We start from the raw sequence: 25,119 nt of genomic DNA, 5'->3' as shown, positions 1-25,119 counted from the left end.
CCCCGCCGCTCCGTCCGCGCGTCCAGCGCTCGGCGGGCTCGCCCGGGAAGCCGCCGCCAACGGGAGGGCGCGCGGGAAGGAAGCGCGAGAGGCCGGGGGGGCCGTGAAGAGAAAAGCCACGGGGCACCCTACAAGGGGCTGCAGCTGGCTCCAAGGCGGCGCCGCGATGCCCTCAGCGGCCGAAGCGCGGAGCCTGAGCGCAGCCCGCGGTGTGAGGCACCGGAAGCGGCCAGTGCCGCGGCGCCGAGGCGCTTCCGGCCTCCTTCCGCGCGGTTCCCGGGCGCTCCCCGGGCGCGCCGGCCTTCGGGACGTGCCTCCCGGTCTCCCAGCCCGCCAGGGTATTCCACCAAGGCCCGAAAGGCGAGGTGCCCAGAGGAGATCCGCAGAGTCTCCAGCTGAGGATTCATTTTTCTTTCTTTTTGTGGGAATGTGATTGCTAGACTCCCACAACGGAGTCAACGTTTCCAAGGGCTCGCGCACCTACTATTAAACAGTCCTCAGAAGAAGCCTGAAAATAAACAGCAGACATCACCAGTTAGAGAAGTAACTTGGCACGACGTAACTGACACGACCTAGTCACGGTCCCCGGTGTAGTGCAAGTCCGCAAAGCAGGGGAAGCTTACCAACAGCCCGTCCAGGGGGCTTGCTGACCCCACCAGAGCCCGCACACCCCGCGCGGGGACCAGATGGCCTAAGGACTGGATGGCCCAAAGACCCCTTCGAGGCTCTGCAAGCTCCCCCCACCCCTCCCAGCTTCCATAGCAACAGAATGCGGCGTGCATCGCTGACTAGCCAACCTCAGATGGTACGAGTGGTTTGGACGTGCTGTGAGCCAACCCTGAAGGCGGCTAGGTGGTGGCTTTGATATGTGATTGAGCTATCGCTGTAAAATGGCTTGGGTAAGACCCACAAAGCTCTTCCTGAGGATGCTTCAGTCTCACTTTGGTCCTCCTAGGCTCCAAGTTTCCCACTCGAGCCTCTTACTGTAGCTTCACCGGACTTCTGCCAGACTCCATTGTCGTACCTACATGATCCCTTCGAAGAGAGATCCCCAGAGCCACATACTGTTACAGCCTATGCCTGCTTGATGTATGGGAGGTTAATACTTATTGGAAGATTATTGTGAATTCTTGTATTATTGAAAAACATCTCGTGTTTCAGTCTTTATTGAATACCTATGCTGCCACCACAATCTTACGACCCAAGCAGGACAGCAACTAACCTATCCATATATCCTCTCCAAACAGCCATTTCAGGTACATGTTTGTAAATCTTTGCGTGTTAATTTACTCAGATGCCAAATTGGAAAAATGCCTGACATACAGAAAGAATGGTGTAAATGGTCGTCGTTGTTTTTATTTACATTGTAATCTGCTCTGCAGCTGCAACCACTCTTGTCTATGGTTGCTTTCTCTATCTTGGTATTTTTTGGAGCCTCTATCCTGATTCTTCCAAAGTGCCCAGAACTAAAACAGGAATGTCAATGGACTGTTAAAAGGACAATGTAAAATTGTAGTCTTACATACACCAAGGAATACAAAGGAACCACACCAGAGTGAAAGCTCTCATTTCCTGACTGTTGGACAGACAGGACTTTGGGAGAAACAGTCTGAATAACATGAAAGTGATGCTGCCCTCTAGGGGAAGGTGACTTAGGAAGGACTATTGTCTAGATTTGAGTATGAACACAGTTGAAGGAGATTCTGACACGGTAACTGAAGACACTGAAATCTGTGGCTTTGGCACAGAAGGGAAACTCATTCTTCATTGCCCTCAGAATGCTGATGAAATACTCAGAGGACAGTACTGAACTCCTCAGAAGAGGCTTTGTTTGTCCACTGAGGATGATCAGAGTATTGATGAATCTACTCCTTGCATATCACCTGTTGCACTCCCAGTTTCAGAAAATGATCAGAGGGCTGGGAAGATGGCTCAGTGGTAGAGCGCTTGCCTTGCATGTATGAGGCCCTGGGTTCGATTCCTCAGCACCACATAAGCAAAAAGAAAAAAGCCGGAAGTGGCACTGTGGCTCAAGTGGTAGAGTGCTAGCCTTGAGCTGAAGAGCTGAGGGACAGCACCCAGGCCTAGAGTTCAGGCCCCACGACCGGAAAAAAAAAAAAAGATCAGAGTTTTGAAATGACCATGATTAAAACCACTGTGACAAGGAGTCAGATTTTACAGAATGAACGACTAGATGAACTGACTGCCTTGAGTAATAAGGAAGTATCAGCATTTAGCCAGGCATGGTTTACAACTAAAGGAGATAAGAATTCTCTAACAGAGGACATAAATGGAAGCAGGGGACGTGGACCAAAGAAGAAATTGATATCTTGATGAGCAATATAAAATACTATCTAAACGCATATGAAATGACAGGTGCTGCCGGAATCATCTTTGAGATGTTAAAGGACAAAAGATTTCTACAAGGCTGGGAAGGTGGCCCAGTGGTAGAGTGCTTGCCTTGCATGCATGAGGCCCTCAGTTCGATTCCTCAGCACCACATAAGTAGAAAAAGCCGGAAGTGGAGTGCTGAAGAGCTGAGGGACAGTGCCCAGGCCCAGAGGTCAGGCCCCACAACTGGCAAAAAAAAAAAAAAAAAGATATCTAAAGCATGGGGCCTGAACCAGCCTTCATTTACAGTTTATAGAAGAGTGCTCAAGGAGTTCTGAATAAGCATAGCAATGATTAGGCAACAACAGAGGCAGCACTAGGAAGCAGCTCATCGTCTGTCAAAGGTCAGTGCAGACTGATGAAGGATACTAGCAACATGGGGAAATGGACAGAAGATGAAGGAAAGAGACTTGCAGAGGGCTTCATAAATAAACAAGTACTGAGCCAGGTGACTTAGTCACACAAGGAGTGTCTTGGGCAGCTGTGGCTGAACGAGTGGGTACCCACTCAGTAGAGCAATGTTCAACTACCTGACCTGGAAACAGAGTAGGGATACTGAATAGACAAGGAAGTTGAAATCAATCCCAACCTTAGGATAGCAGACCTTGATGTAGCTGATGAAAATGACATAAACTGGGATCTATTAGCTGAGGGATAGAGCACGATCCATTCACCACAATGGCTTTGAAGTAAATCCTGGACATCAAAAAGCAAATGGCAAACTATAAGGATGTTTCAGTCCCTGTCTTAATAAAGGTCTTAAACAATTACATGAGAACAACAACAATAAAAAACCAACATCCAGTGCTTTTTGAAGAATAAATCAGGATCTGGAGTTCCAAACAGTAATTCCAATTCCAGTGTACAATATGTGCAGATCAGAGTCAGGTAATTCAGCCATATCACCAAGTCCTGTGACAGCATTGCAGATTCCAGTCCAGATTATCCATGTCTCTTCAACAGACTCTCCTGCTTCTACCATTAACCTAGTAACAGTAACATTAAACAGTGGAACACTACAGACATTTAACATTCTTCCATCTTTCCATTTGCAGCCCACCAGCACTCTACCTACTTCAAACAAGCTCAAGTCAAAGCCTTCCCCTAACTCTGACTGCTACTCCCATAGTAACCCTGACTGCTGCTGCTCCTGCTTCTCCTGAACAGATCATTCATTATCCATGCTTTATCCCTAGAACATCTGTTGAACACAAGTGACAATGTCACAGTGTACCATCACACACCAAGAGTCATCATTCAGACTGTTGCTACAGAGGACATCACTTCTTCCATACCCCAAACCAAACTGTTGGTGATACTCAGTCATCTGATTTTCATGAACCTCCAGATGCACTAGACACAGACAATTTCCCAGTTGAAATTCATCAGCCTAAGATGACAATACGGCTACCATTTAATGATTCATGTATCCAAATTCAGTAACCAAAATAGCACAGAATTGATAAATAGTAGTATGGTCAGAACAAAAGAAGAAATCTCTATCACTGACCTTAAACAAGAAGAATCATCCACTGAGTTAGCCAGTTCTTATGTTACTAAGGATTTAGTCTCCTACCATAGTAGAACAAAGTTATCAAACAAGTGATGATTAAACAATAATTATTGTTCGTTCACCTCATGTCTTTATCCAAGCATCTGATCTCACTGATACTGACTCTTTCTTGCCTTTGACAACACTAACAGATCCCATATTCCAACATCACGAGGAAGAATCAAATATCATTGAAGCATTCCTGTTTCTGAAGACTCAAAAGATGTTGAGGAGCCGGGTGCTGGTGGCTCATGCCTGTAATCCTAGCTAGAGAAGGCTGAGATCTGCCAGCCCGGGCAGGAAACTCTGTGAGACTCTTTTCTCCATTACACTACTAGAAAACCAGAAGTGGCATTGTGGCTCAATCGGTGGAGCACTCATCTTGAGCTAAAGAGCTCAGGGACAGCGCCCAAGCCCAGAGTTTAAGCCCCACAACTGACCAAAAAAGAAGATGTTGAGGAGTTGGTGAACTATCATTAGGTAATTCTTAGAAACAGGTAGTTTTGCAAAGAAATCATTCTATGAAGTTACACTATCTCCAAAGACAGGTGAGCAATCTTCAAGAGATTTAATTCAACTGTTCTTTTGGTTTATATGTAACTACTATGTTTAAGCTATGTACGCATGTTGTTGCTATGACTTTTTGCCTCCTCTTAAGTTTGTCATTTGAGGTCTAGTTTTGTGACAGGATGTACTTGAGGGGCGAAATATTAACTGTCATCTTTGTGTTTAGTATTTTCAGGAGGGAATTTCATACACTTAGCTACTGCAAAAACATAAAAGCAGCCAGGCGCTGGTGGCTTACACCTGAAATCCTAGCTACTCAGGAGGCTGAGATCTGAGGATTACCATTCAAAGCCAGCCCAGGCAGGAAAATCTGTGAGACTCTTATCTCCAATAAACCACTCAGAAAACCAGAAGTGGCACTATGGCTCAAGTGGTAGAGTACTAGCCTTGAGCTGAAGAGCTGAGGGACAGTGCCTAGGCCTAGAATTCAAGCCCCACAACCCAGGGTGGGGGTGGGGGATAGGTAACAACAACAACTTAAAACAACCAAACTTAACTCGAGTTTAAATGCAGCAGTATGCAACTCTATTGATCACACATGGCACTCTATCCAGTCTTAGGTTGGCCAAGTTATTTCAGAAAATCCTTATCACCATGGTCTGTAGAGCTGGTCACTGACCTTCTTCAAAAGAGTACATAGTATTAATTTGAGAAGTATACAGATAGTAGGAGACCTAAGTAATTGTGTGGCAGTGACTTTTAGTTAACCATTGCTGGCAGTGGGAGATAATTTAGGCAACATAAAGAGGAAATACGGATAAAAATAGTAAAACAAAAACCCACAAACAAAACAGAACAGTAGCCAGGCTCCATGACTCACTCCCTGAGATCTGAGGATTGCAGTTCAAAGCCAGCCCAGGCAGGGTAGTCTGTGAGATTCTTATCTCCAATTAACCACCAGAAAACTGGAAGTGGAGCTGTGGCTCAAAGCAGTAGAGCGCTAGGCGTGAGCCACCAGTGCTCAGCTTTGTCTTGTTTTGTTTTTTTTTGTTTTGTTTTGTTTTTTGGTTGGTCGTGGGGCTTGAACTCTGGGTCTGGACGCTGTCCCTCAGCTCTTCAGCTCAAGGCAAGCGCTCTACCACTTGAGCCACAGCACCACTTCAGGTTTTCTGGTGGTTTATTGGAGATAGGAGTCTCACAGTCTCTCCTGCCCGGGCTGGCTTTGAACCACCATCCTCAGATCTCAGCCTCCTGAGTAGCTAGGATTACAGATGTGAGCCACCAGCGCCCGGCTGTCTTGTTTGTTTGTTTTTGGTCAGTCATGGTGCTTGAACTCAGGGTCTGGGTGCTGTCCCTGAGCTTTTTGTGCTCAAAGCTATTGCTCTAACTACTCTGAGCCACAGCCCCACTTCTGCAAGAGACTCTTATCTCCAATAAACTACCAAAAAAGCTGGAAGTAGAGTTGTGGCTCAAGTGGTAGAGTGTTAGCCATGAGCAAAAGAAACTCAGGGACAACTCAGACCTCAAGTTCAAGCCTGAGGACTTCCAAAAAATACAATAAAAAGAATACAGAATGTCATGTCGAAAACGAGCTTTACAACGTTGGGGTGGGGCGGGGGAGGGGGGAGGGGGGGAAGATGGGGGGGAGGCTGGGAAAGGATGTGAAGGGTAAACAAAGGAGGAGGCTGCAATGCTTGATAAGAAATGTACACATTATCCTGCCCATGTAATTGTAACCCCTCTGTACAGTATGTTCACAAAAAAAAATAAAAATAAAAAAAAGAATACAGAAGCCAAATCAGGTGCTGATGGCTCGTGCCTATAATTCTAGCAGCTCAGAAAATGGAGAACCCAGGCAAGAAAGTTTATGAGACTATTATCTCCAATTAACCGTCAAAAAGCCAGAAATGTCCGGATGCCTGTGGCTCATGCCTGTAATCCTAGCTACTGAGGAGGCTGAGATCTGAGGATCATGGTTCAAAGCCAGCCCAGGCAGGAAAGTCCGTGAGACTCTTATTTCCAATAAACCACCAGGAAACCGGAAGTGGCCCTGTAGCTCAAGTGGTAGAGCGCTAGCCTTGAGCTGAAGAGCTGAGGGACAACGCTCAGGCCCAGAGTTCAATGCCCAGGACAGACCAAACAAACAAAAAGCCAGAAATGGAACTGTGACTCAAGTAGTAGAGTGTTAGTCTTTTTTTTTTTTGGGGGGGGTCCAGTCATGGAGTCTGAACTCTGGGCCTGGGCGCTGTCCCTCAGCTCCAGCTCAAGGCTAGCACTCTACCACTTGAGCCACAGCGTCACTTCCGGCTTTTTTATTTTTGCTTATGTGGTGCTGAGGAATCAAATCCAGGGCCTCATGCCTGCAAGGCAAGGGCTCTACCACTGAGCCACCTTCCCAGCCCCGAGTACTAGTCTTGAGCAAAAAAAGCCAAGGGACAGTGCCCAGGCCCTGAGTTTAAGCTCTATTACAGACTGTGTGTGTGTGTGTGTGTGTGTATACACACACACACACATATATATATATATATATATATATATATGTATACACATATACACACACAGTCTACCAATAATGATGCAAAGGAGTAAAGGAGTTACATTGGCTCTGTGGTAGAATAACAGCCCCAAAAGATGTCCTCATTTCGGCCCCTGACCCTATGAACATGCTCTGCTGCCTTTTATGGCAAAAAGGACTTTAGAATGTGATTAAGGCAAGGGCCCCTGAGATGAAGGGATTATACCGGATTATCCTGGGGGCACAATCTAATCCATTAGGTCTAATCACAAATCCAGATTTTTTTCTCCCAGGGCTGGGGATACAAATCAAGTGTAGTGTGTTTGCCTAGCATACCTGAGCCCTGGGTTCAATCCCTAGCCATCTAGAGTCTGAGGAAGACATAGCAAAGCTGTGGAAGGTCATGACTTGACCTGTACAACTATTGCTGAAATCTAAAAAATGGAGGAGGGAGCTGCTACTAATATTTTTAACCCCAAACAGGATCCTTTTCCTCTTAGAATTGTGGAATAAGACCAAGTGCTATTGAAGCAGGAAGAAGACTTTTATATTATTTTTCATATTATATCTTTTCTAATTTTTTGTGCCTGGGTATACACACTGGCTCTGGAGCTGAGCGCAAGACCTGGATGCTATCCCTTAGCTTTTTCCTTTCAAGGCTGGTGCTCTAGCACTTGAGCCACAGCTCCACTTTCAGCTTTTTGCTGGTTAATTGGAAATTAGCATGTCCTGGGCTTTTCTAGCTGGGTAGCTTTGAACCTCAATCCTCAGATCTCAGCCTCCTGAATAGGATTACAGGCATCTGCCACCAGTGCTTGGATGCAAAGTTCTACATTATCAGTCCACAGAATGATTTCATTAGCAAAAATAAAGCCACTAAAGCAATACAACTTGGATATTATTAGAACTTCTAGAGTGGACTTAAGAATTGAAAGGGCTAAATAGAAGTACTAGCTAGCTACATGACACTGCATTAACCTTCCTGTTAGAGTAAATTAGACTCTGCCAGAAAACTACATGGACATCCAGGTACAAAGAACAAAGGATAAGTTTATGCCAGTAAAGGGACCTGCAAGACCCCATCTCACTAGGTGAGATGTGCTGACTATTGTCTCAAGTGACCTTTTATAACCTCCAGGATTTGGAGGATCTTGCTGCCCTTTTTTTTTTTATGGCCAGTCATGGGACTTGAATTCTGGGCTTGGACGCTGTCCCTGAGCTCTTCAGCTCAAGGCAAGGGCTCTACCGCTTGAGCCACAGCACCACTTCCAGTTTTCTAGTGGTTTATTGGAGATAAGAGTCTCTCAGACTTTTCTGCCCAGGTGGCTTAGAACCATGATAAGATCTCAGCCTCCTCAGTAGCTAGGATTACAGGCATGAGCCACTGCCCAGCTGATCTGGCCTTATATGGTCATAGCTATTCCAAAGGGGTGCTCTCTCAGGGAAAAGGGGTAGGGACTAATCATTCGCTGCCTTTACTACATGGGCCTAGTGTTGCCTAGGGAAAGAGCATGTTAAGCCATGAGGGAGGAGGTTTCTGGGCTAACACTTACTGAGAGCTTGGGACTCTGCTTCTTTACAATGGGAGGAAAACTAAATAAGTCAGAGAAATGTGCCTGGTGTTTGTTAAGATTTGTTCTAAATATCAATTCCAAGAGTTTGTTTTTTGCTTTGTTTTGTTTATGTGCCAACATTGGGATTTGAACTCAGGAACCTGAGCACTGTCCCTTAACTTTTCCACAGTGCTACTTCTGGTTTTTAGGTGGTTAATTGAAAATAAAAGTCTCAGCCAGGTGCTGGTGGCTCATACCTGTAATCTTAGCTACTAAGGAAGCTGAAATATGAGGATCCATGGTTCAAAGTCAGCCCGGGCAGGAAAGGCCGTGAGACTCTTATGTTCAATAAACCACTCAGAAAACCAGAACTGGCACTGTGGCCCAAGTGGTAGAGCACTAGCCTTGAGCTAAAGAGCTGAGGGATAGTGCCCAGACCCAGAGTTCAAGCTCTACAACTGACAAAAAAAGAAAAAAGAAAAGTCTCATGGACTTTGATGGCTCACTGGCTTTGAACCTTAATTCTCAAATCTCAGCCTCCTGAATATCTAGGATTACAAGTAGGATTTGGCTAGAGTACCCCCTTGGAGGAAAGAAAAAAGCTAAGGGAAAGTATGAGAACCTGAGTTCATACAAAACATAAATAAATAAGTGAATAAATAAAACAAATACCCTCAAAAGCACAAAGGCATGGAAAATCTGGGCAGTAAACAGATTATAAAAGGGATGTGTGTTCACAGGAAATGAGACACTGTTCAGCCTCACCTGGGGACATACATGGTAATAAACTCAAATCTTTTGTCATTTGTTGAGTGTTTATGAATTACCTCAAAAGTTTTACAAGTACTGGGGGATATCCAGGCAAATTCACAAATATCAAAGCCAAAAATAATGAGTTTCACTGAAAACATGTACTTCCAAAGTGTGAACTCTGCTCATACCTGTAATTCTAGCTATTTAGGAGTCTGAGATCTGAACATCAAGGTTCAAAATCAGTCTGGAAAAGAAAGTCCCAAGAGTTTATTTCCAATTAGCTATCAACAAAAGCCAGAAAATGGAGTTGTGACTCAAAAAAAAAAAAAAACCCTCAAGGATAGAACCCAGGAGCTGAGTTCAAGCCCACATAAAAGGAAAAAAGAAAGTGTAAACTCTAACTGAATGTGGGCATCACTCTGCCCAACATGTCATCCAATGCAGATGGAGGAGGGGGAGGAAGGGATGAGGGAGGGAAGAAGGAAGGAAGGAAGGAAAAGAGAGGGTAGGGAGACAAGGCATGCCATATCCTGCCAAGAGGACTTCTTTATGGCCATCTCTCTCTATATTGAGAAGGGAATCCATGGCCTGGGGGGCTGTCAGGGACTTTGGCTTTGGAGAGGATGTCTTCCACAATAGAAAGTACAAGAATAAACCTAATGCTAGTCTCTTTTGGAGGGTGTGGGGAGGAGGTACTGAGAACTGAGCTCAGAGCCTTTCACACACTAAGTATCTCCTCTACCACTAAGCCATCCCTGCCACCAGCCTATTGAAAAACATTTTTAGTGTTCTTTTTTATTTAAAATTTTAGTTTGTTTAATTTGTTATGGTAATTGCAATTAAATTTACCTGGTGGATTTTGGTCTTGGATTGTTTACACCTTCACAAAACAAACCAAAAAGATGAACACAATTGGACATTGCAACCCTTGAGCCTCATTTTGGAAGATAAGCTGGAATAGCCAGATGTACTAGTACATACCTGTAGTCCCAAATTCTCTGGAGGCAGAGGCAGGAAGATAGTGAGAGTTCAAGATCAGTCTAGGCAAAGTTTGCAAGAAGCTATCTCCGAAACAAAGTGGGCATTGTTGGCTCATGCCTGTAAGCTTAGCTACTCAGGAGGTTGAGGTCTGAGGATCAAAGTTCAAAGCCATCTGGGCAGAAAAGTCTGTGAGATTCTTATCTCCAATTAATCACCATCAAAGAGCTGGAAGTAGAGTTGTGGTTCAAGTGGTAGAGCACTAGCCTTGAGCACAAAAGCTAAGGGACAGCACCTAGGGCCTGAGTTCAAGCCTCAAAAATGGGCACCAAAAAGAAACAAACAGAAAACAAAGGAGTTTGGGATGCAGAGTTTAAGAGCTATAGCTCATGAAGCCAGAAGCCATGAGTTCAATCCCTAAGTAAAAGAGGTGGGGAATGAAAAAAGAATAAAAAAAGGCTTTCGAGGAAATTTGGATAATTTCTTCTCAAGACAGAGCAGTCTCCGTTGAAAATACTTAAAGATGTTTTAATAATTTTATTAAAGGAAGATAAGACAAAGAAGAATATTTTGTGTCTTCCATCAAGATATCTAATACTAGCTGGGCACCGGTGGCTCACACCTGTAATCCTAGCTCCTCAGGAGGCTGAGATATGAGGATCATGGTTCAAAGCCAGTCCAGGCAGCAAAGTCCATGAGACTCTTATCTCCAATAAACCACCAGAAAACTGGAAGTGGTGCTCAAGCGGTAGAGGGCTCGCCTTGAGCTGAAGAGCGCAGGGACAGCCCCCAAGCCCAGAGTTCAAGCCCCATGACCGACAAAAAACAAAACAAAACAAGATGTTTAAATTTAGCCAGGCGCTGGTGGCTCACGCCTGTAATCCTAGCTACTCAGAAGGCTGAGGTCTGAAGATCACCATTCAAAGCCAGCCCAGCCAAGAAAGTCCATGAGACTCTTACCTCCAATAAACCACTCAGAAAACGGGAAGTGGAGCTGTGGCTCAGGTGGTAGAGCACAAGCCTTGAGCTGAAAAGCTGAGGGACAGCGCCCAGGCCCCAGAGTTCAAGTCCCATGACCAAAAAAAAATTTAAAAAGGTGTTTTACACTAATTAGCTTGAACTCCTGTGAAGCCCAGAAGCACAGTCTGGTCTTGCACATGTGTAACCTGGGCCAGCACAAAGCATGGCCCTCCAGGCTCCTGCCTTATGATTCAACCACAGGACTCAGGGCAGCGCCCAGGCCCTGAACTCCAGGCCTGCTACCAGCCCAAAACGAAAAAAAAAAAAAAGAAAGTAATGCACCAGACCCTTAATGGTAGCAGAGCTGACAGCGAGACTGGGGTCCACGCAATCTCAGGCCAAGAAGATCAACAGTCCAGCAGTCCAGTTCAGCACAAAGAGCAAGCAGGTTGTGGACCTGGGTGGTGGGGAAGATCTGACAGCAGAATGATGAAAATCCATAATATCACCACCAGGTAGCGCAAGCTGCCTTATGCTGCCACCCGACTCCCCAACAGTGCCATCTGTTTAGTATCAAAATGATTCCTCCCTCCCTTGACAACGGGACCCTAAGCACTGGTTAGGAAAGAATTCTTTCAGCAAGATTCCAGGAGATACAAATTAGGGAAGATACAATCTATAAGCTCTTAATTTACACAATTGTATTGCAAAGCTCATAGAACTCATAAATGTTATAGACCATGATACAGAATTTGCCCCATGAAAGTTAGAATGTGTTTGTGACTTTAACTAAGCATCACTATCCCACAATACTGTGAAATTTTGGAAATAATGTGATCACTTAATCACAATAAAGAATTTGAAAAAAAACTATTAATTCACTTCTTATACCACCTGTAAAATCTAAAAACATTAACATCATCCATAATATTGTCTATTCATATTTGTATGTTATGGGTATGTGTGTGTGTGTGCCAATACTGACATTTGAACTCAGAGCCTCATATTCTTACCAGTTTTTTTTAACTCAAGGCTAGTGCTTTACTACTTGAACCATATCACACTTCCATCTTTTTGGTGGTTAATTGGACTTTTCTGCCTGGACTGGCTTTGTTTGAGTTGTGATCATTCAGATCTCAGCCCCCTGAGTGGTTAAGATTATAGTTGTGAGCTCACTCATACCCAACTTATCTGGTAGATAAGTTGCAGAATTGAGAATGTAGCTCAGCTACATTCCTGGCATGATCCCTAACACTTAAAATAATAATCCAGTAATGCCCCTCACTCTTGGGCATATACCCAAAAGAATGTCAGTCAGGACGCCACAGAGGCACCTGCACACCCATGTGCACTGCAACACTATAACAGCCAAGATATAAAACAGCCCAAATGCCCTACAACTGATGAATGAGTCAAGAAAATATAGTACATATACATAACTGAGTATTAATGTATATTATTATACATTATATGGATAATGGAGTATTATTCAGCCTTAAAAAATGAAATTATGACATTTTCAGAAAGACAGTTGAACTGGAGATCATCATGTCAAGGGAAGTAAGCTAGATTCAGAGGACAAAGGCTTGCATGTTTTTTCTTATTTGTACATGCTAAACCTAAAAAATAGACTTATAACCAGGCACTGATGGCTCACACCTGTAATCCTAGCTAATCAGGAGGCTGAGATCTGAAGATTGTTGTTCAATTCCAGGCCAGGCAAGAAAGTCTGTGAAACTCTTATCTCCAATTAAGCACCCAAAAAGCTGGAGATAGAGCTATGGCTCAAATGGTAGAGTATTAGCTTTGAGCAACAAAGCTCAAGGATAGCACCCCAGCATGAGTTCAAGTCCTAGGATCAGCACCAAATAAACAAACATCACACTGAAACTTTCTGAACAAATTAGCATACACTTGGGGGAAAAATCAAGGACAGAAATGGAAACAGCCCTTTCTGGGAAGGGGGTGGGTACTAGTGGGAGGCAAAAGGCAAACAGATTGGTTGAAGGAAGGTGAACACGGCTGAAATGCTTGATGTACACTTGTAAAAATAGAACAATGAAGCTTGCTGACATTGGCTGAAAGAGGGAAGGGGTAAGGAAGGGTGATGGAGGGGATGATTCTGATCAAGGTACTTTATGCATATGTGGACATGTAAAATAATAAACTCATATATCTTGTATGTATGTGTGTATGCATGTGCCTCACCCTCTCACTTGGCTTCTCTCAGCACCCAGCAATTTTCTTCTTCTCCTTCTCGATCTCCTCCTTCTTCTTCTTCTTCTTCTGTTGGTTGTTAGGCTTGAATTCTGGGCCTGGCACTGTCCCTCAGCTCTTCACCTCAAGGCTAGCACCTACCACCTGAGCCACAGCGCCACTTCCCATTTTTTGAGTAGTTTATTGGAGATAAGAGTCTCATGGACTTTCCTGCCCAGGCTGACTTTGAACCATGATCCTCAGATCTCAGCCTTCTGAGTAGCTAGGATTACAGGCATGAGCCACTGGCACCAAGCCAGCAATTTTCTTCTTTTTAATAAGGAAGAAAGTCCAGTTCTCATATGTATTAATCATGTATTAAAAAAGCACACCCTTATACTCATTCCTAACAGATTCAAATGTAAAATTCAGAAAATAATTAAAGTAGGACTTGAACCAAAGGAAGAACATGTTTGCCAATAGCTTTTTATGTTATTGTTGTTCTTTTTGATTCTGAAATTTAAGTTTTGTTTAATGACAAAAATGATGTAGGACCAGAGTTATGGAAGGTAACTGTTGATTTTATTTTAAAATAAGAATCTGGTACTTCTGTGTTTTATCATTTTAAGTTAAACTTCTTAAGTGTTTTGAACTTTGTGAAGTATTTGTACTCCTGCAATATATATATATATATATATATATATATAAACTTGTAATTTAAATGACAGTCATATAAAAACATAGCATGGAATGCTATGCTTCCCTCAGAAAGAAGGACACTGCCCCATTTGTGAGGAAATGGCAAGACTTGGAAAAAATCCTATTAAGTGAAGTAAGCCAGATTTAAAGACATATAGGTCCCATGGTTTCCCTCATTTGCAATAATTAGTATACATCTAGGATAATTTTATCAGATGAGCAGGAAAGCTCAAAAGCTTTGTATATATGACCAAATAAGATAATGCTAAGTGAAATTAACTCCAAGATATGGACACAAAGGTCTTTCTTCATTGTTGTTGTTTTTAATGTACTATGTGATTTTTTTTTGTTTCCTTTGTATGTTCTTCCCCCTATGGTGTATCCCTTGTTGTCACTGTACTTGATTTTGGCACCCTGCATCTTGTATATATAGTTGTCTAATTTGGGGAGGGAATGGGAATAACAGAACGCTGAAACAACGACAAAGGATGACTCATTGCAACAATGATACCCACAAGACAGTATATTGGAAATGAACTTTACAGCTTTGGGGGGGGGAGGAATGAGGGGGTGAAGGGAAGGGATAGTAGAACAACAAGGGAGGGGGTAACAATCCTCGACAAGAAATGTACTCATTGCCTTTCTCATGTAACTGTAACCCCTCTATACAGCATCTTTACAATAAAATTAAATTTAAAAACAAAAATCATAGCCAGGTATTGGTGGCTCATGCCTGCAATTCTAACTACTCAGGAGGCTAAGACCTAAGGATCACTCTTTGAAGCCAGCCTGGGAAGGAAAGTCCATGAGTCTCTTTTCTCCAGGTAACCACAAAAAGAGGTAGAAATGGAACTGTGGCTCACGTGGTAGACTGCTAGCCTTGAACACAAAAGTTCAGGGACAGCCCGGTCCTGGTGGCTCATCCTAGGTATTCAGGAGACTGAGATCTGAAGGTTGAAATTCAAAGTCTCTTCAGGCAGGAAAGCCCATAAGACACTTCTTCCAATAAACCACCAGAAGTGGAGGTGTGGCTCAAGTGACAGAACACTAGCCTTGAGTAAAAGAGCTCAGGGCGAGTGCTCAGGCCCTGAGTGCAAGCTCTAGGATTGGTGTGCACACATGTGCACACAAATGTGCCCACACACACACACAAACACACCCACCATAACAAAGTGTGGTATATACAGTAGAGTATTATTTAGCCATGAGGAATAGAATCCAACCAGGCACCAGCGGTTCACTATATCCTATAATCCTAGCTACTCAGGAAGCTGAGATCTGAAGGATTATGGTTCAAGACCAACCCAAACAGAACAGTCAGAGCAAGTTCAACTCCAAAATAGCCAGCAACAAGCAGGACTGGAAGTATGGCTCAAGTGGTAGAGTATCCGCAGAGCAAGCAAGACAAGCAATGTTAAAATGTTGAGTTTAAACGACCACAGAAAAAAATCATAAAAACTGTGAAATTTAAATAAAGTTTTTAGGGGAAACTAAATATATAACTTTCCACATACTCATATAATGGAATAGCTAAAATTGTAAAGTCTGGCATGCCAGTTACTGGCTAAGATGTAGGGGATAGCATTCTAGTCAGACTGCTGGTGGGACTTTCTGGAAAACCACATGGCATGAGCTAATAGAGCTAAATGGGCATGAGCTCTATGGCACAGAATTCCATTTAGACTATAAATTTAAGTGTATACATATATACCTCAAAATTCATAGGCACCAATGTTAGTAGCAGCATTGTATGTAACAGCCTACAAGTAGTAGCTAGATAAATAAATGAATATGCACACACAGTGGAGTGCAATACAGCCAGGAAAAATAATGAACAGCAGTTACATGAAAGAACATGGTTGAGTCTAACATAAGCCAATGGAAGCTAGATACAAAACACTAGTGATTGTATGATTAGAGTCCAGTGAGAGAGAAATCACACCAGCTATTCCAATAGAAAGTATTATATAAACAAATTTTTGTTGTTCTAAAGGTGAGGTACAGAGGGTTTGCAATTATATAAGTCAAGGTAGTAAGCCTGAAGCCGGTGGCTCACACCTGTAATCCTAGCCACTCAAGAGGCTGAGATCTGAGGATCCACAGTTCAAAGCCAGCTGGGGCAGGAAAAGTCCTTGAGACCTTTATTTCCAATAAGCCACTCAGAAAACCGGAAGTGGTGCTGTGGCTCAAGTGTAGGGCCTTGAGCTGAAGAGCAGAGGGACCCATAACCAACAACAACAACAAAGTCAGGTAGTAAGTACATTTCTTTTTGGACAATGTTACAAGCAATAACTAACGAGGTGTAGCTTTTAACTAAATGACTAAAAATATGGACAAAAGGACTAAAGTTAAGAAGTATCAGAGAGTTTTCCCTCCTCAGTGGAGAAACAATGGGAAATGTTTCAAACTACTCAAGTATCATATAAGTTTGGACAACAGGCCAGCATTCTGGACCTGTTGATCTGCGAGTGTTGGAAAAATGACCAAGGAGACTCCACTCCAGGAGCGGGAACAGACTGCACTGCCCGGGCAAAGCAGATTTGGTAAGGTGACATTTGGAGAAACAAACTGGAAGGCGGGGTTCAAGGCCCTTCTAGCTCAGGCTGAAGGCCTGTTCCTACTCCTTCCAGAACTCCTTCTTGGACCAGTTCAGGAGCCTCTGGAACTGGGGAAGAGAATAGTAAAGGCAGAAAAAGGAGGAGGGCGGGGTGTAGACCATAGCTTGTTAGCTGGAAGATGTTCTTGTGAAATTCAAAGGCAAGAAAAGGGAAGACATCCAAGCTGCTCAGGAGGTTAAAACCTGAGAATCTTTACTGCCAGCCTAGACAGTAAAGTCCACGAGACTCATCTCCAATTAAATACACACACACACACACACACACACACACACACACACAGAGCCAACTAGGGAACCCTGAGGTGGGGCTGAGCAGCCAGGCCTGGGCCTAGTGATCTCTGCCCTCGGTGGGGGGGGGGGGCGCTCGGGGGGGGGGGGGGGGGGAGAGACGCCAGACCCAGCCAGGGGGGAGGAGGGGGAAAGGAGAGGAGTGGTAGGGAGGGGGGAGCAGGTAGGGAGGGGGGAGCATGGGGGGGGAAGGGGAAAGGAGGCTGGGCGCGGGGCCTCGACCTCCCTAACCAAGGGCTGCGAAGGGAAGCGTCGCTCGCGGGGAAAAGAGATCACCCTCATTTCTCTCCCTACCCTAAAATGAAGACCCCCGGGGCGCACGCGTCCCCCGCCGGACCCCGCCGCGGGTCGGGTTTCCCGCGCGCGACCTTTACCCTACTTCGGCGGCCCCGCCCACCGGGAGGGAGCACTGCGGGCGGGACCGTAATGGCTTGTGTAGAGGCGTGCTGTGGGTGTCGTGGTACAGCGGGCGGGACCGTAATTACTGGGGAAGTGGTGATGCGGAAGAGACCGTAATTACCAGCGTAGAGCGCCTCCGCTGGGGACGATTTGACCGGTTACTCTTTGCTCCTGCTTGAATTTGACCAGGCGCTTAACGCTTGTAAGGTCCCTCACTCGTAACCCAGGTTACTTTAAAAATCTCTCCTCCTAGAAATACCCAAAACCGACGCTGCGGTACAGGCCTGGCCGCCAGACACCAAACTGCAAGCCTAGACGCGCGGCGGAGAGAGTGCCTCCAGACCTCTGGGACAGTCTCAGGGTCTCTCTGCAGCCTGGATAGGAAAGAGACCGCCCAAGACCTGGAAGGGGCTGCCCAGCTGGCCCAGCTCTTCTCCGCGGCCCGGCAGTGGGCTGTGTACCTTCCGCTACAGACAGACTTGCTTCTCTAGGGTCCTTCCTGTCCCACCCCTTTCCCAGGACTGACAAGGGTCCCTGGCCAACCTTGAGGCCAGGATCTGCCTGGAGTCTTCCCCGCGGGCCTGTGAGTCTTGCTCCCCGCCCCCCCACCTCTCCCACTGGCTATCACACAGAGGCCACCTTTTGTCCGATTGTGGCCCAGCATGTGGTCTAGGAATAAGTACGAATGTGTCTTTGGCCTTGATTACAATATCAGGCTCTTTCTGAATTGGAATGGCTTATAGATTGAGCATCTCTAATCTGAAAATCCAAAAATCGGAAACATTTCAATATCTGGATCTGCTTCTGTCCTCTGGCTAGGCCTCATCCTAGGAGGAATTCCAAGGCCTGGAATCCCCTTGCTCACCATTCTTTCTTTGGTGCTAGTCCTGGGGCTTGAACTCAGTGCCTGTACACTGTCCCTGAGCTTTTTAGCTGAAGGCTAGTGCTGTACCACTTAATCCACAGCTCCACTTCCTGCTTTTTCATAGCTAATTGGAGACAAGAATCTCAGGGACTTTCCTGACTGGGCTAGCTTCAATCTGTGATCCTCAAATCTCAGCCTCCTGAGTAACTAGGATTACAAGCATGAACCGCCAGCACCTGGGTTGTTCACCTTTGTATTTGTAATCTGCTCTGTCCTTACTACCTCTGGGCTGTCTTCCCCAGCATTCCAGTCTTCCTGAGAGTTGGATCTATCTTTCCGCATCTCTGTTGTAAACAAAAGTCCTATCATTACATGAGGTACATTGAGTTTCAAATATTCATTTACACTCAGTTTTGTTTTTTGCTTTTGTTTCGTTTCAGTGCTGGGAATGGAACCCAGGACCACCCAAATACTAGGTACACGTTATAACCCTAAGAAATACACCCCCTTGCCCCCATTTACATCTTGCTTCTGATTTGGAATCCCTTGGGAACAGGGACTTAGCCTCTTTGCACTTGGCAGATATGCATAGTTTGGTTAAGAGAGTGGACCTAGGGTTAGAGGATCAGTGTTATGGGGGACAGAAGCCACATATTTCCACGAGACTGGAAGGTTTAGTTAGAAGTGTGAGAAGACACTGGCAGAGACTGCCACCCTTGAGTCCACAGAAGAGCCTCAAAGAGCCACAGTCAAACCAGGCAATGGTGGCTCACATTTGTAATCCTAGTTACTCAGGAAGCTGAGATCTGAGGATGCAGGTAGAAGCCAGCCCAGGCAGGAAACGTTCATCTCCAATTACCAAAAACAATCTGGAAGTAGAGCTGTGATTCAAAAGTACTAGCCTTGAGTGGGGAGGGGGAGGGGGGAAGCTCAGAGACACATCCTGAGTTTAAGCCCCAGGACAGGTACAAAAACACAAAACAAAAAGCCTTGGGAGATTTTTCCTAAAGAAAAGAACACTTCTAACTTTCTACAGGAGATAAATGAAAAATGAAATAACCTACATTTTCCCCCCCAGGCAACTCTGCTGGGATAGAGCTTCATAAAGACTACTACAATTGTACATTGTCATAGGTCTGGGTGTAGTATTGACTGACACCTAAATCAATCTGTTTAACTTTAGTACAAAGTTATGGCTTTTGCTGACTGATTACTGCATAAGTGACTCAGAGTTTATGGACTGTGTGTGCGCATGCATGCAGAGCACCACAGAACTTTGTCCTCCCTGTTTTCTTATGTGAAGTGTTTTTTTTTTTTTGTCAGTTGTGGGGCTTGAACTCTGGGCTTGGTGCTATCCCTCAGTTCTTCAGCTCAAGACAAGTGCTCTACTGCTTGAGCCACAGTGCCACTTCTGGTTTTCTAGTGGTTTATTGGAGATAAGAGTCTCAAGGTCTTTCTTGCCTGGGCTGGTTTTGAACCTTAATCCTCAGAGTTCAGCCTCCTGAGTAGCTAGGATAACAGGCGTGAGCCACCAGCACCTGGCTCTCATGAAGTTCTTCAGTGGAGACTTCCTTATAACCTGTACTGTAGGCCGCCAGGATACCTCCTTCGTTTTCAAGTATCAGCCAGCTGGAGCAGTTAGAGCAGAGTACCACAGTCTGGATAGCTTAAACAACAGAAATGCTTTTTCTTGAAATTCTAGAGTTGGGATATGCAAGGCTGAGGGGTGGGAAAGGCTAGCTTCTTCTGAAGACTGTATTTGGTTTGCAGATGGCCTTGCTCTGTATGCAAATTCCCTATTTCCTAAAGGTCCTAATTTAACATAATTACCTCTATTTCAAAATCAGTCACTTTCGATTAAGACTTCAGCAAATGAATTAATTTTCCATACATGAAGTTAAGGATGGTCAGATGAAAGGGCTGAAAGCATGGCTCAAATGACAGAGTGTACAAGGCTTTGAGTTAGTTCAAACCCCAGTACTGAAAAAGAAAAAGAAAAAAGCAATGATCAGACAGGCCAGGTGCAATGGCTCACACCTGCAATCCCTACTGAGGCAGAGATTATGGTTTGAGATTAGTCTAGGCAAAATTTTGGGAGACCCTCCCATCTCAACAAATAAACTAGATTTGGTGGTGCATACCTGTAGTCCTAGCTACATGGAACACATAGGAAGGATATATTGTATATGTAAAAATAAAGCTAAAAAGAAGTTGGGTTCAGGTGGTTCATGCCAGTAAGCTTAGTTACTCAGAAGGCTGAGATCTGAGGATTATGATTCAAAGCCAGCCTGGGTAAAAAAGTTCACGAGAGCCTTATCTCCAATAAACTACCAACAAGCCAGAAGTGGAGCTGTGGTTCAAGTAGTAGAGCACTAGCCTGAGCAAAAGAAGATGGAGGAGAGTGCTATCAGCTGCCCTAACTGGCCAGCGGAAATATTGGAAGAAATATTTCGTTTCCTTTTCTTGCGTCATAGGATTCCTAACCCTGTCACCAGATCTCCTTTCTATTTTCTCCTGCTGTCATTTTGTCTCATACATCTGGACAGTTAATGTTGCTGCACAAGGTGTTTGAACGCAGAAAGTTCAGACAAAAACGGAAAAGAATCATTTCTGTCGTTAGGTTAGGTAGAAAAAAGTCCATCAAGGTTCCTTCACAAACTCCCATTGTCCTCCCACATTGAGAAGTAGCTCTCCAAACTAATCTTGTGTGGATCAGCAGCTTTTATGAAAGGGGTAGGCAGGGGAATTTAGGAAGTTAAACTCCTGGCCACCCTGCAGTCCTGTTCAGGAAATGCCTGGTATTTATGTTTTTCTCAAGGCCAGGTGTTTACTATTTAGAGGAGCCCAAGGTTGAGAAGGTCATTTCTCACTACACAAAACCTGTTCACAAAGTTTGAGTTTTGAATTTAAACAGTTTATAAAACTCAGTGACTACCGTCATCATTAGGCTTGGGTTTTAGTTGGAGTGAAAACTTGTTTGCATTCCCACACTGCTGCAAGCTGCTCTCCACTCCCCACCCCCACCCCCAGGATACCTTGGTTCTGGGCGCTCCGCAGGTCTTGAGCGCCCAGCGCCCCAAGGGGCAGGGTCAATCCAGCAGCTTTCCGCTGATCAAAAGCGACTCTCTGAGAAGTTGGCTCAGTGGTAGAGCGCTTGCCTATTGCATGCATGAGGCTCTGGGTTCGATTCCTCAGCACCATATAAGAAGAAAAAGCCAGAAGTGGAGCTGTGGTTCAAGTGCTAGAGCACTAGCCTTGAGCTGAAGAGCTGAGGGATAGCGCCTAGGCCCAGAGTTCAGGCCCCATCACCGACAAAGAAAAAGCGACTCTCACACCCAGGGGCCAGACCTGCTGCCACAGACTAGCACGTGGGGGATCAGCGGTTGGAGGAGCTCCCGACATACCCAGTGATGCCCCGGGGTGGTTGCGGCCCCGTGCACCGTCACCCCGGTAGCAGGCAGCCACGGGACTCCAGCCCCTCCCGGCCAATTGCTTGCAAGCCCCGCGCCCTCGGAATGGGTCGGCTGCTACTTGTTGGGGCGGAGCCAGGTCCCAGTGGAGCAGAGAGTTGGGGCGGGAACTAAACCTGATAGGGCGGGGACAGGGCGGAGACAGGCTCAGCGGTGGGCGGGGCGGAGAGGGAGAAGTGGAAGCTCTGGCATTTAGGAACCGGGCTGAGCTCGGGGTTGGGTGGGGCCAGGAGCGGGAGAGGGCTGGGTGCACGGTAGGGGGCGTGGCTGAGGCCGGCGAAGGGCGGGGCCAGGAGCGAACCGGTTGGCGCGCGGTAGGGGGCGGGGCCGGGAGTGGGGCGGAGTCCAGGCTTGGTGCGTGGTAGGAGGCGGGACTGAGAGCGGGGCGGGGCTTGGAGCTCGCGGCTGCCCGCGCGGTGGCTCTCTCCTACCGCCCTTCCTGCCTTCGTCGGTGGGACGTGCGGCGGTGGGGGCGCGGCTTGGCGGGAACTGGAGAAGGGCGTGTTGAGCCTCGAGTCTTGGCGACCCCGGTCCTGCACAAGCCCCGCTGCCGAGGTCTGGAAGTGGCGGGGCCCTGCGAAGTTGCGATGAAGCCCGGCGTGGAGGACCAGGCGGTGCCCGCGGGGGGCCCCTGGGAAGAGTGCTTCGAGGCGGCGGTGCAGCTGGCGCTGCGAGCCGGACAGGTGAGCGCCGTGGCCGCGGGCGGGCAGGCCCCGGAGGGCGGGTGAGGGAAGCCCCGCGGGGGGCACGGGCCGTGTCCTACCCACTCTGAAGTCCGTGTCCGGGAGCGGGGTCCCCGGGGCGCGGGCGCGCCTCCCCAGCGGGGTCCTCGGTGGGCGCTGTCGGGCTGCACGTGGGCGCCTGCGGAGCTTTGGAGAGGGCTCGTGTTGCTTCCAGGGCGCATTTGTTTCTTTAGCCTCTCTCTTCCCCGGCAGTGGAAGAAGGTGAACACCGGGCTTGTGCCGCGGAGGGGCAGGCGCAGCCTCCGGGGGAAAGGACGCCGCGCGCGCGGCCCCTGCTCCTCCGGCAGATGGCTGACCGCTGTTTCCTTGACCTTGGCGTTTCGGAGAGTCAGTTAGAACCTAAAACGCCCTCCTAGGCGGGAATTCCGCAGCTTGATTGTGTGTTTAAGGACTTTTGCATCGACCAAGCAGATGGGCCACCGGGGACTCTTGAGCCCGAGGCGCGTGGAGATCTGGCAGGGTGGTGGTGGATCGATGGTCTTGCCTCAGGATCCAAACTTGCCTGAACTTAGAGCCTGAAAGTGGTTCCACGCAACGATTGGCACAGACTCAGGGTTCGGGAGGAACTTGTTAGGCAGCAGAAGGATGGAAACAGCAGCAGGAGCTAAAGAAAACCAGCGACGACTGGGGGTTAAAAATGGAGTGCAGCTCCGCTCCTTTCTCTGCCTTTTCCTCTATTCCTTCAACAGTGCCTGACTCACAGTGAATGCACCAAAACTGATAAGGTAATGAGCAGTGTGGCTCAATAAGATGGTTCAGGATAGATTTGTGGCTCTCTTAGGAATAATTCAGGGCTGGCTTGGCCTGAGGAGGCAAAGGCTTGCTCTGTTGTATGCTTTGGTGACTAGGGGACAGACTTTTTGGTGCCTTGGGTGTGAGCAGATTGGTCTATATCCAAACAGCTTTATTTTTCCCCTCACATCTGTCTGAAAGTACTCTAAAAAATGCATACATACATTAAAAAGTGTTGGAACAAGTCTGAGGATGTAGCTCAGTGGGATATAGCTTGTGTTTACCAGGCACTAGGCCCTGGATCCCATCCATAGTACTGCCAAAAAAGAAAAAAGTGAGACTTTACCCATCCTGTAGAGAAAGGACCCTAATCCCTGCACTGTTGATGAGCTTTTAGCTCAAGGCAAACCTCGTTCCTGGAAGTCAGGCCCACTGATCTCTGAGACCAGGCTGTCCTCCTTCCCTTGCTTCCTCCCTTTCCTTCCAGAGAGGACATCATCAGGATATTTATGAACTTTAAGATTCCACTGTAAAACTTTTCTTCCCTGAGGCTTTGAAGAGAAGCCAGTTTAGAATTCAGACAAAGCTTTGTAAAGCTTGGTGTGTGAACTTATGGGCTTCTGTGGTTTTCAACTTAGGATCTTTAAAGCAACAGAAGGCTTAAACATTTTTTAATTCAATTGCTCACATAGATCTTGCAGTATCACAGGCATAGTTCTTAAGATTGTTATGCTTTTCACCTAAGAGATCATTTATATTTTTGCAACTTGCCAACAAAAACAAAAAAGCTTTTTTAAAAATAAAATAACATGAAATAGAGATTCTGCCATTAGAAGTCTGGTCAGGAAGCCTGGGCCTCTAGGCTCTCTCTTGGTCATTATGCTGCTTCCTGCCTGCCTGGCATTGGGTAAGGGAATGGCCCAGCACTCTGCCGCTGGGATAGACAGAAGGCACACAAGGTCATCAGAACCTGTGTAGTGGGAGCAGAACATCTGAATGATGTTCTGCAGTAATTGGGTGCTGACTGGAGTAAACCGCCTTAGCCCACCAAGGGAGGAGAAAGATGGAGCAGGGGTCTTTTTGTGAGTGCTCCTTAGTGAAAGGCATATTTGGCACCAGTTACCATGGTTAAAAATAACACACACACTCTCACACACACCTGTGCCCAATGTTCAACACTTTGTTATCTTATTGTGGACTACTGAGGTCGATGAGTCTGGGTTCTGTGCCCTAAAAGGTGTATGTGGGGCCAGATGGAGAGCCTTCTGCATGCTAAGTGCTCCTGTGTTCTTAGACAGTGGTTCTGTCCAGGTACTCAACATCACCTGCTGTCACCTTTGCCCCACTCTTTATGTGTTTCTCTGCCCTAAGGTGTTGCCTTAGGTCCTGGCCTGCATGGCCTTTCCTTCCTCCACTCCCCTTCCCTTCACCTTCTATAGGCATCTTTCCCTGCACTTTCAGTCTCAGCCACTCAGCAAGAGCCTCCTGCCTGGCTGGTGGGCCACACCCCCACCCCATACACCACTGCAAGCACAAAAAGCAGTGTCATGGACTTGTGGTTTGTGAAGAACAAATGTGGTGGGAAGGAAGTCCCTCTGTGCTTGTTAGCTTTCCAGGAGAGAGCTAACAACAGGCTTCTTTGGACATGGAGTTTACACTACTTAGAGGGCCCTGTTTAAGAAAGTACAGAATTAAGCCGGGCGCTGGTGGCTCACGCCTGTAATCCTAACTACTCAGGAGGCTGAGATCTGAGGATTGCGGTTCAAAGACAGCCAGGGCAGGAGAGACCGTGAGACTCCTAGCTCCAATAAACCACCAGAAAACCGGAAGTGGCGCTGTAGCTCAAGTGGTAGAGCGCTGGCCTTGAGCTGAAGAGCTGAGGGACAGCACCCAGGCCCAGA

The 25,119-nt window shown here is 46.3% G+C and overlaps 2 protein-coding genes and 1 pseudogene across 2 annotated transcripts in view; 2 read left to right on the top strand and 1 right to left on the bottom strand.

The window, feature by feature from the left end:
* Nucleotides 1–21,379, bottom strand: part of Mppe1 (metallophosphoesterase 1) — a 37,535-nt gene extending 16,156 nt beyond the window's left edge. Inside the window, exon 1 of the mRNA XM_013027196.1 lies at nt 21,309–21,379. The gene's annotated coding sequence lies outside the window, so the exon portion shown is untranslated. The remainder of the gene's footprint in view (nt 1–21,308) is intronic.
* Nucleotides 1,682–7,494, top strand: LOC105993788 (annotated as a pseudogene).
* A 761-nt stretch (nt 21,380–22,140) lies between the features above and the next one.
* Nucleotides 22,141–25,119, top strand: part of Impa2 (inositol(myo)-1(or 4)-monophosphatase 2) — a 33,985-nt gene continuing 31,006 nt past the window's right edge. Inside the window, exon 1 of the mRNA XM_013027155.1 lies at nt 22,141–22,426. Within this exon, the coding sequence (XP_012882609.1) occupies nt 22,331–22,426 (96 nt within the window). The 5' untranslated portion in view covers nt 22,141–22,330. The remainder of the gene's footprint in view (nt 22,427–25,119) is intronic.

Source organism: Dipodomys ordii, unplaced genomic scaffold, assembly GCF_000151885.1.
Source record: "Dipodomys ordii isolate 6190 unplaced genomic scaffold, Dord_2.0 Scaffold100, whole genome shotgun sequence".
NCBI lineage: Eukaryota > Metazoa > Chordata > Mammalia > Rodentia > Heteromyidae > Dipodomys > Dipodomys ordii.
This window is presented reverse-complemented; position numbering and strand designations above follow the sequence as displayed.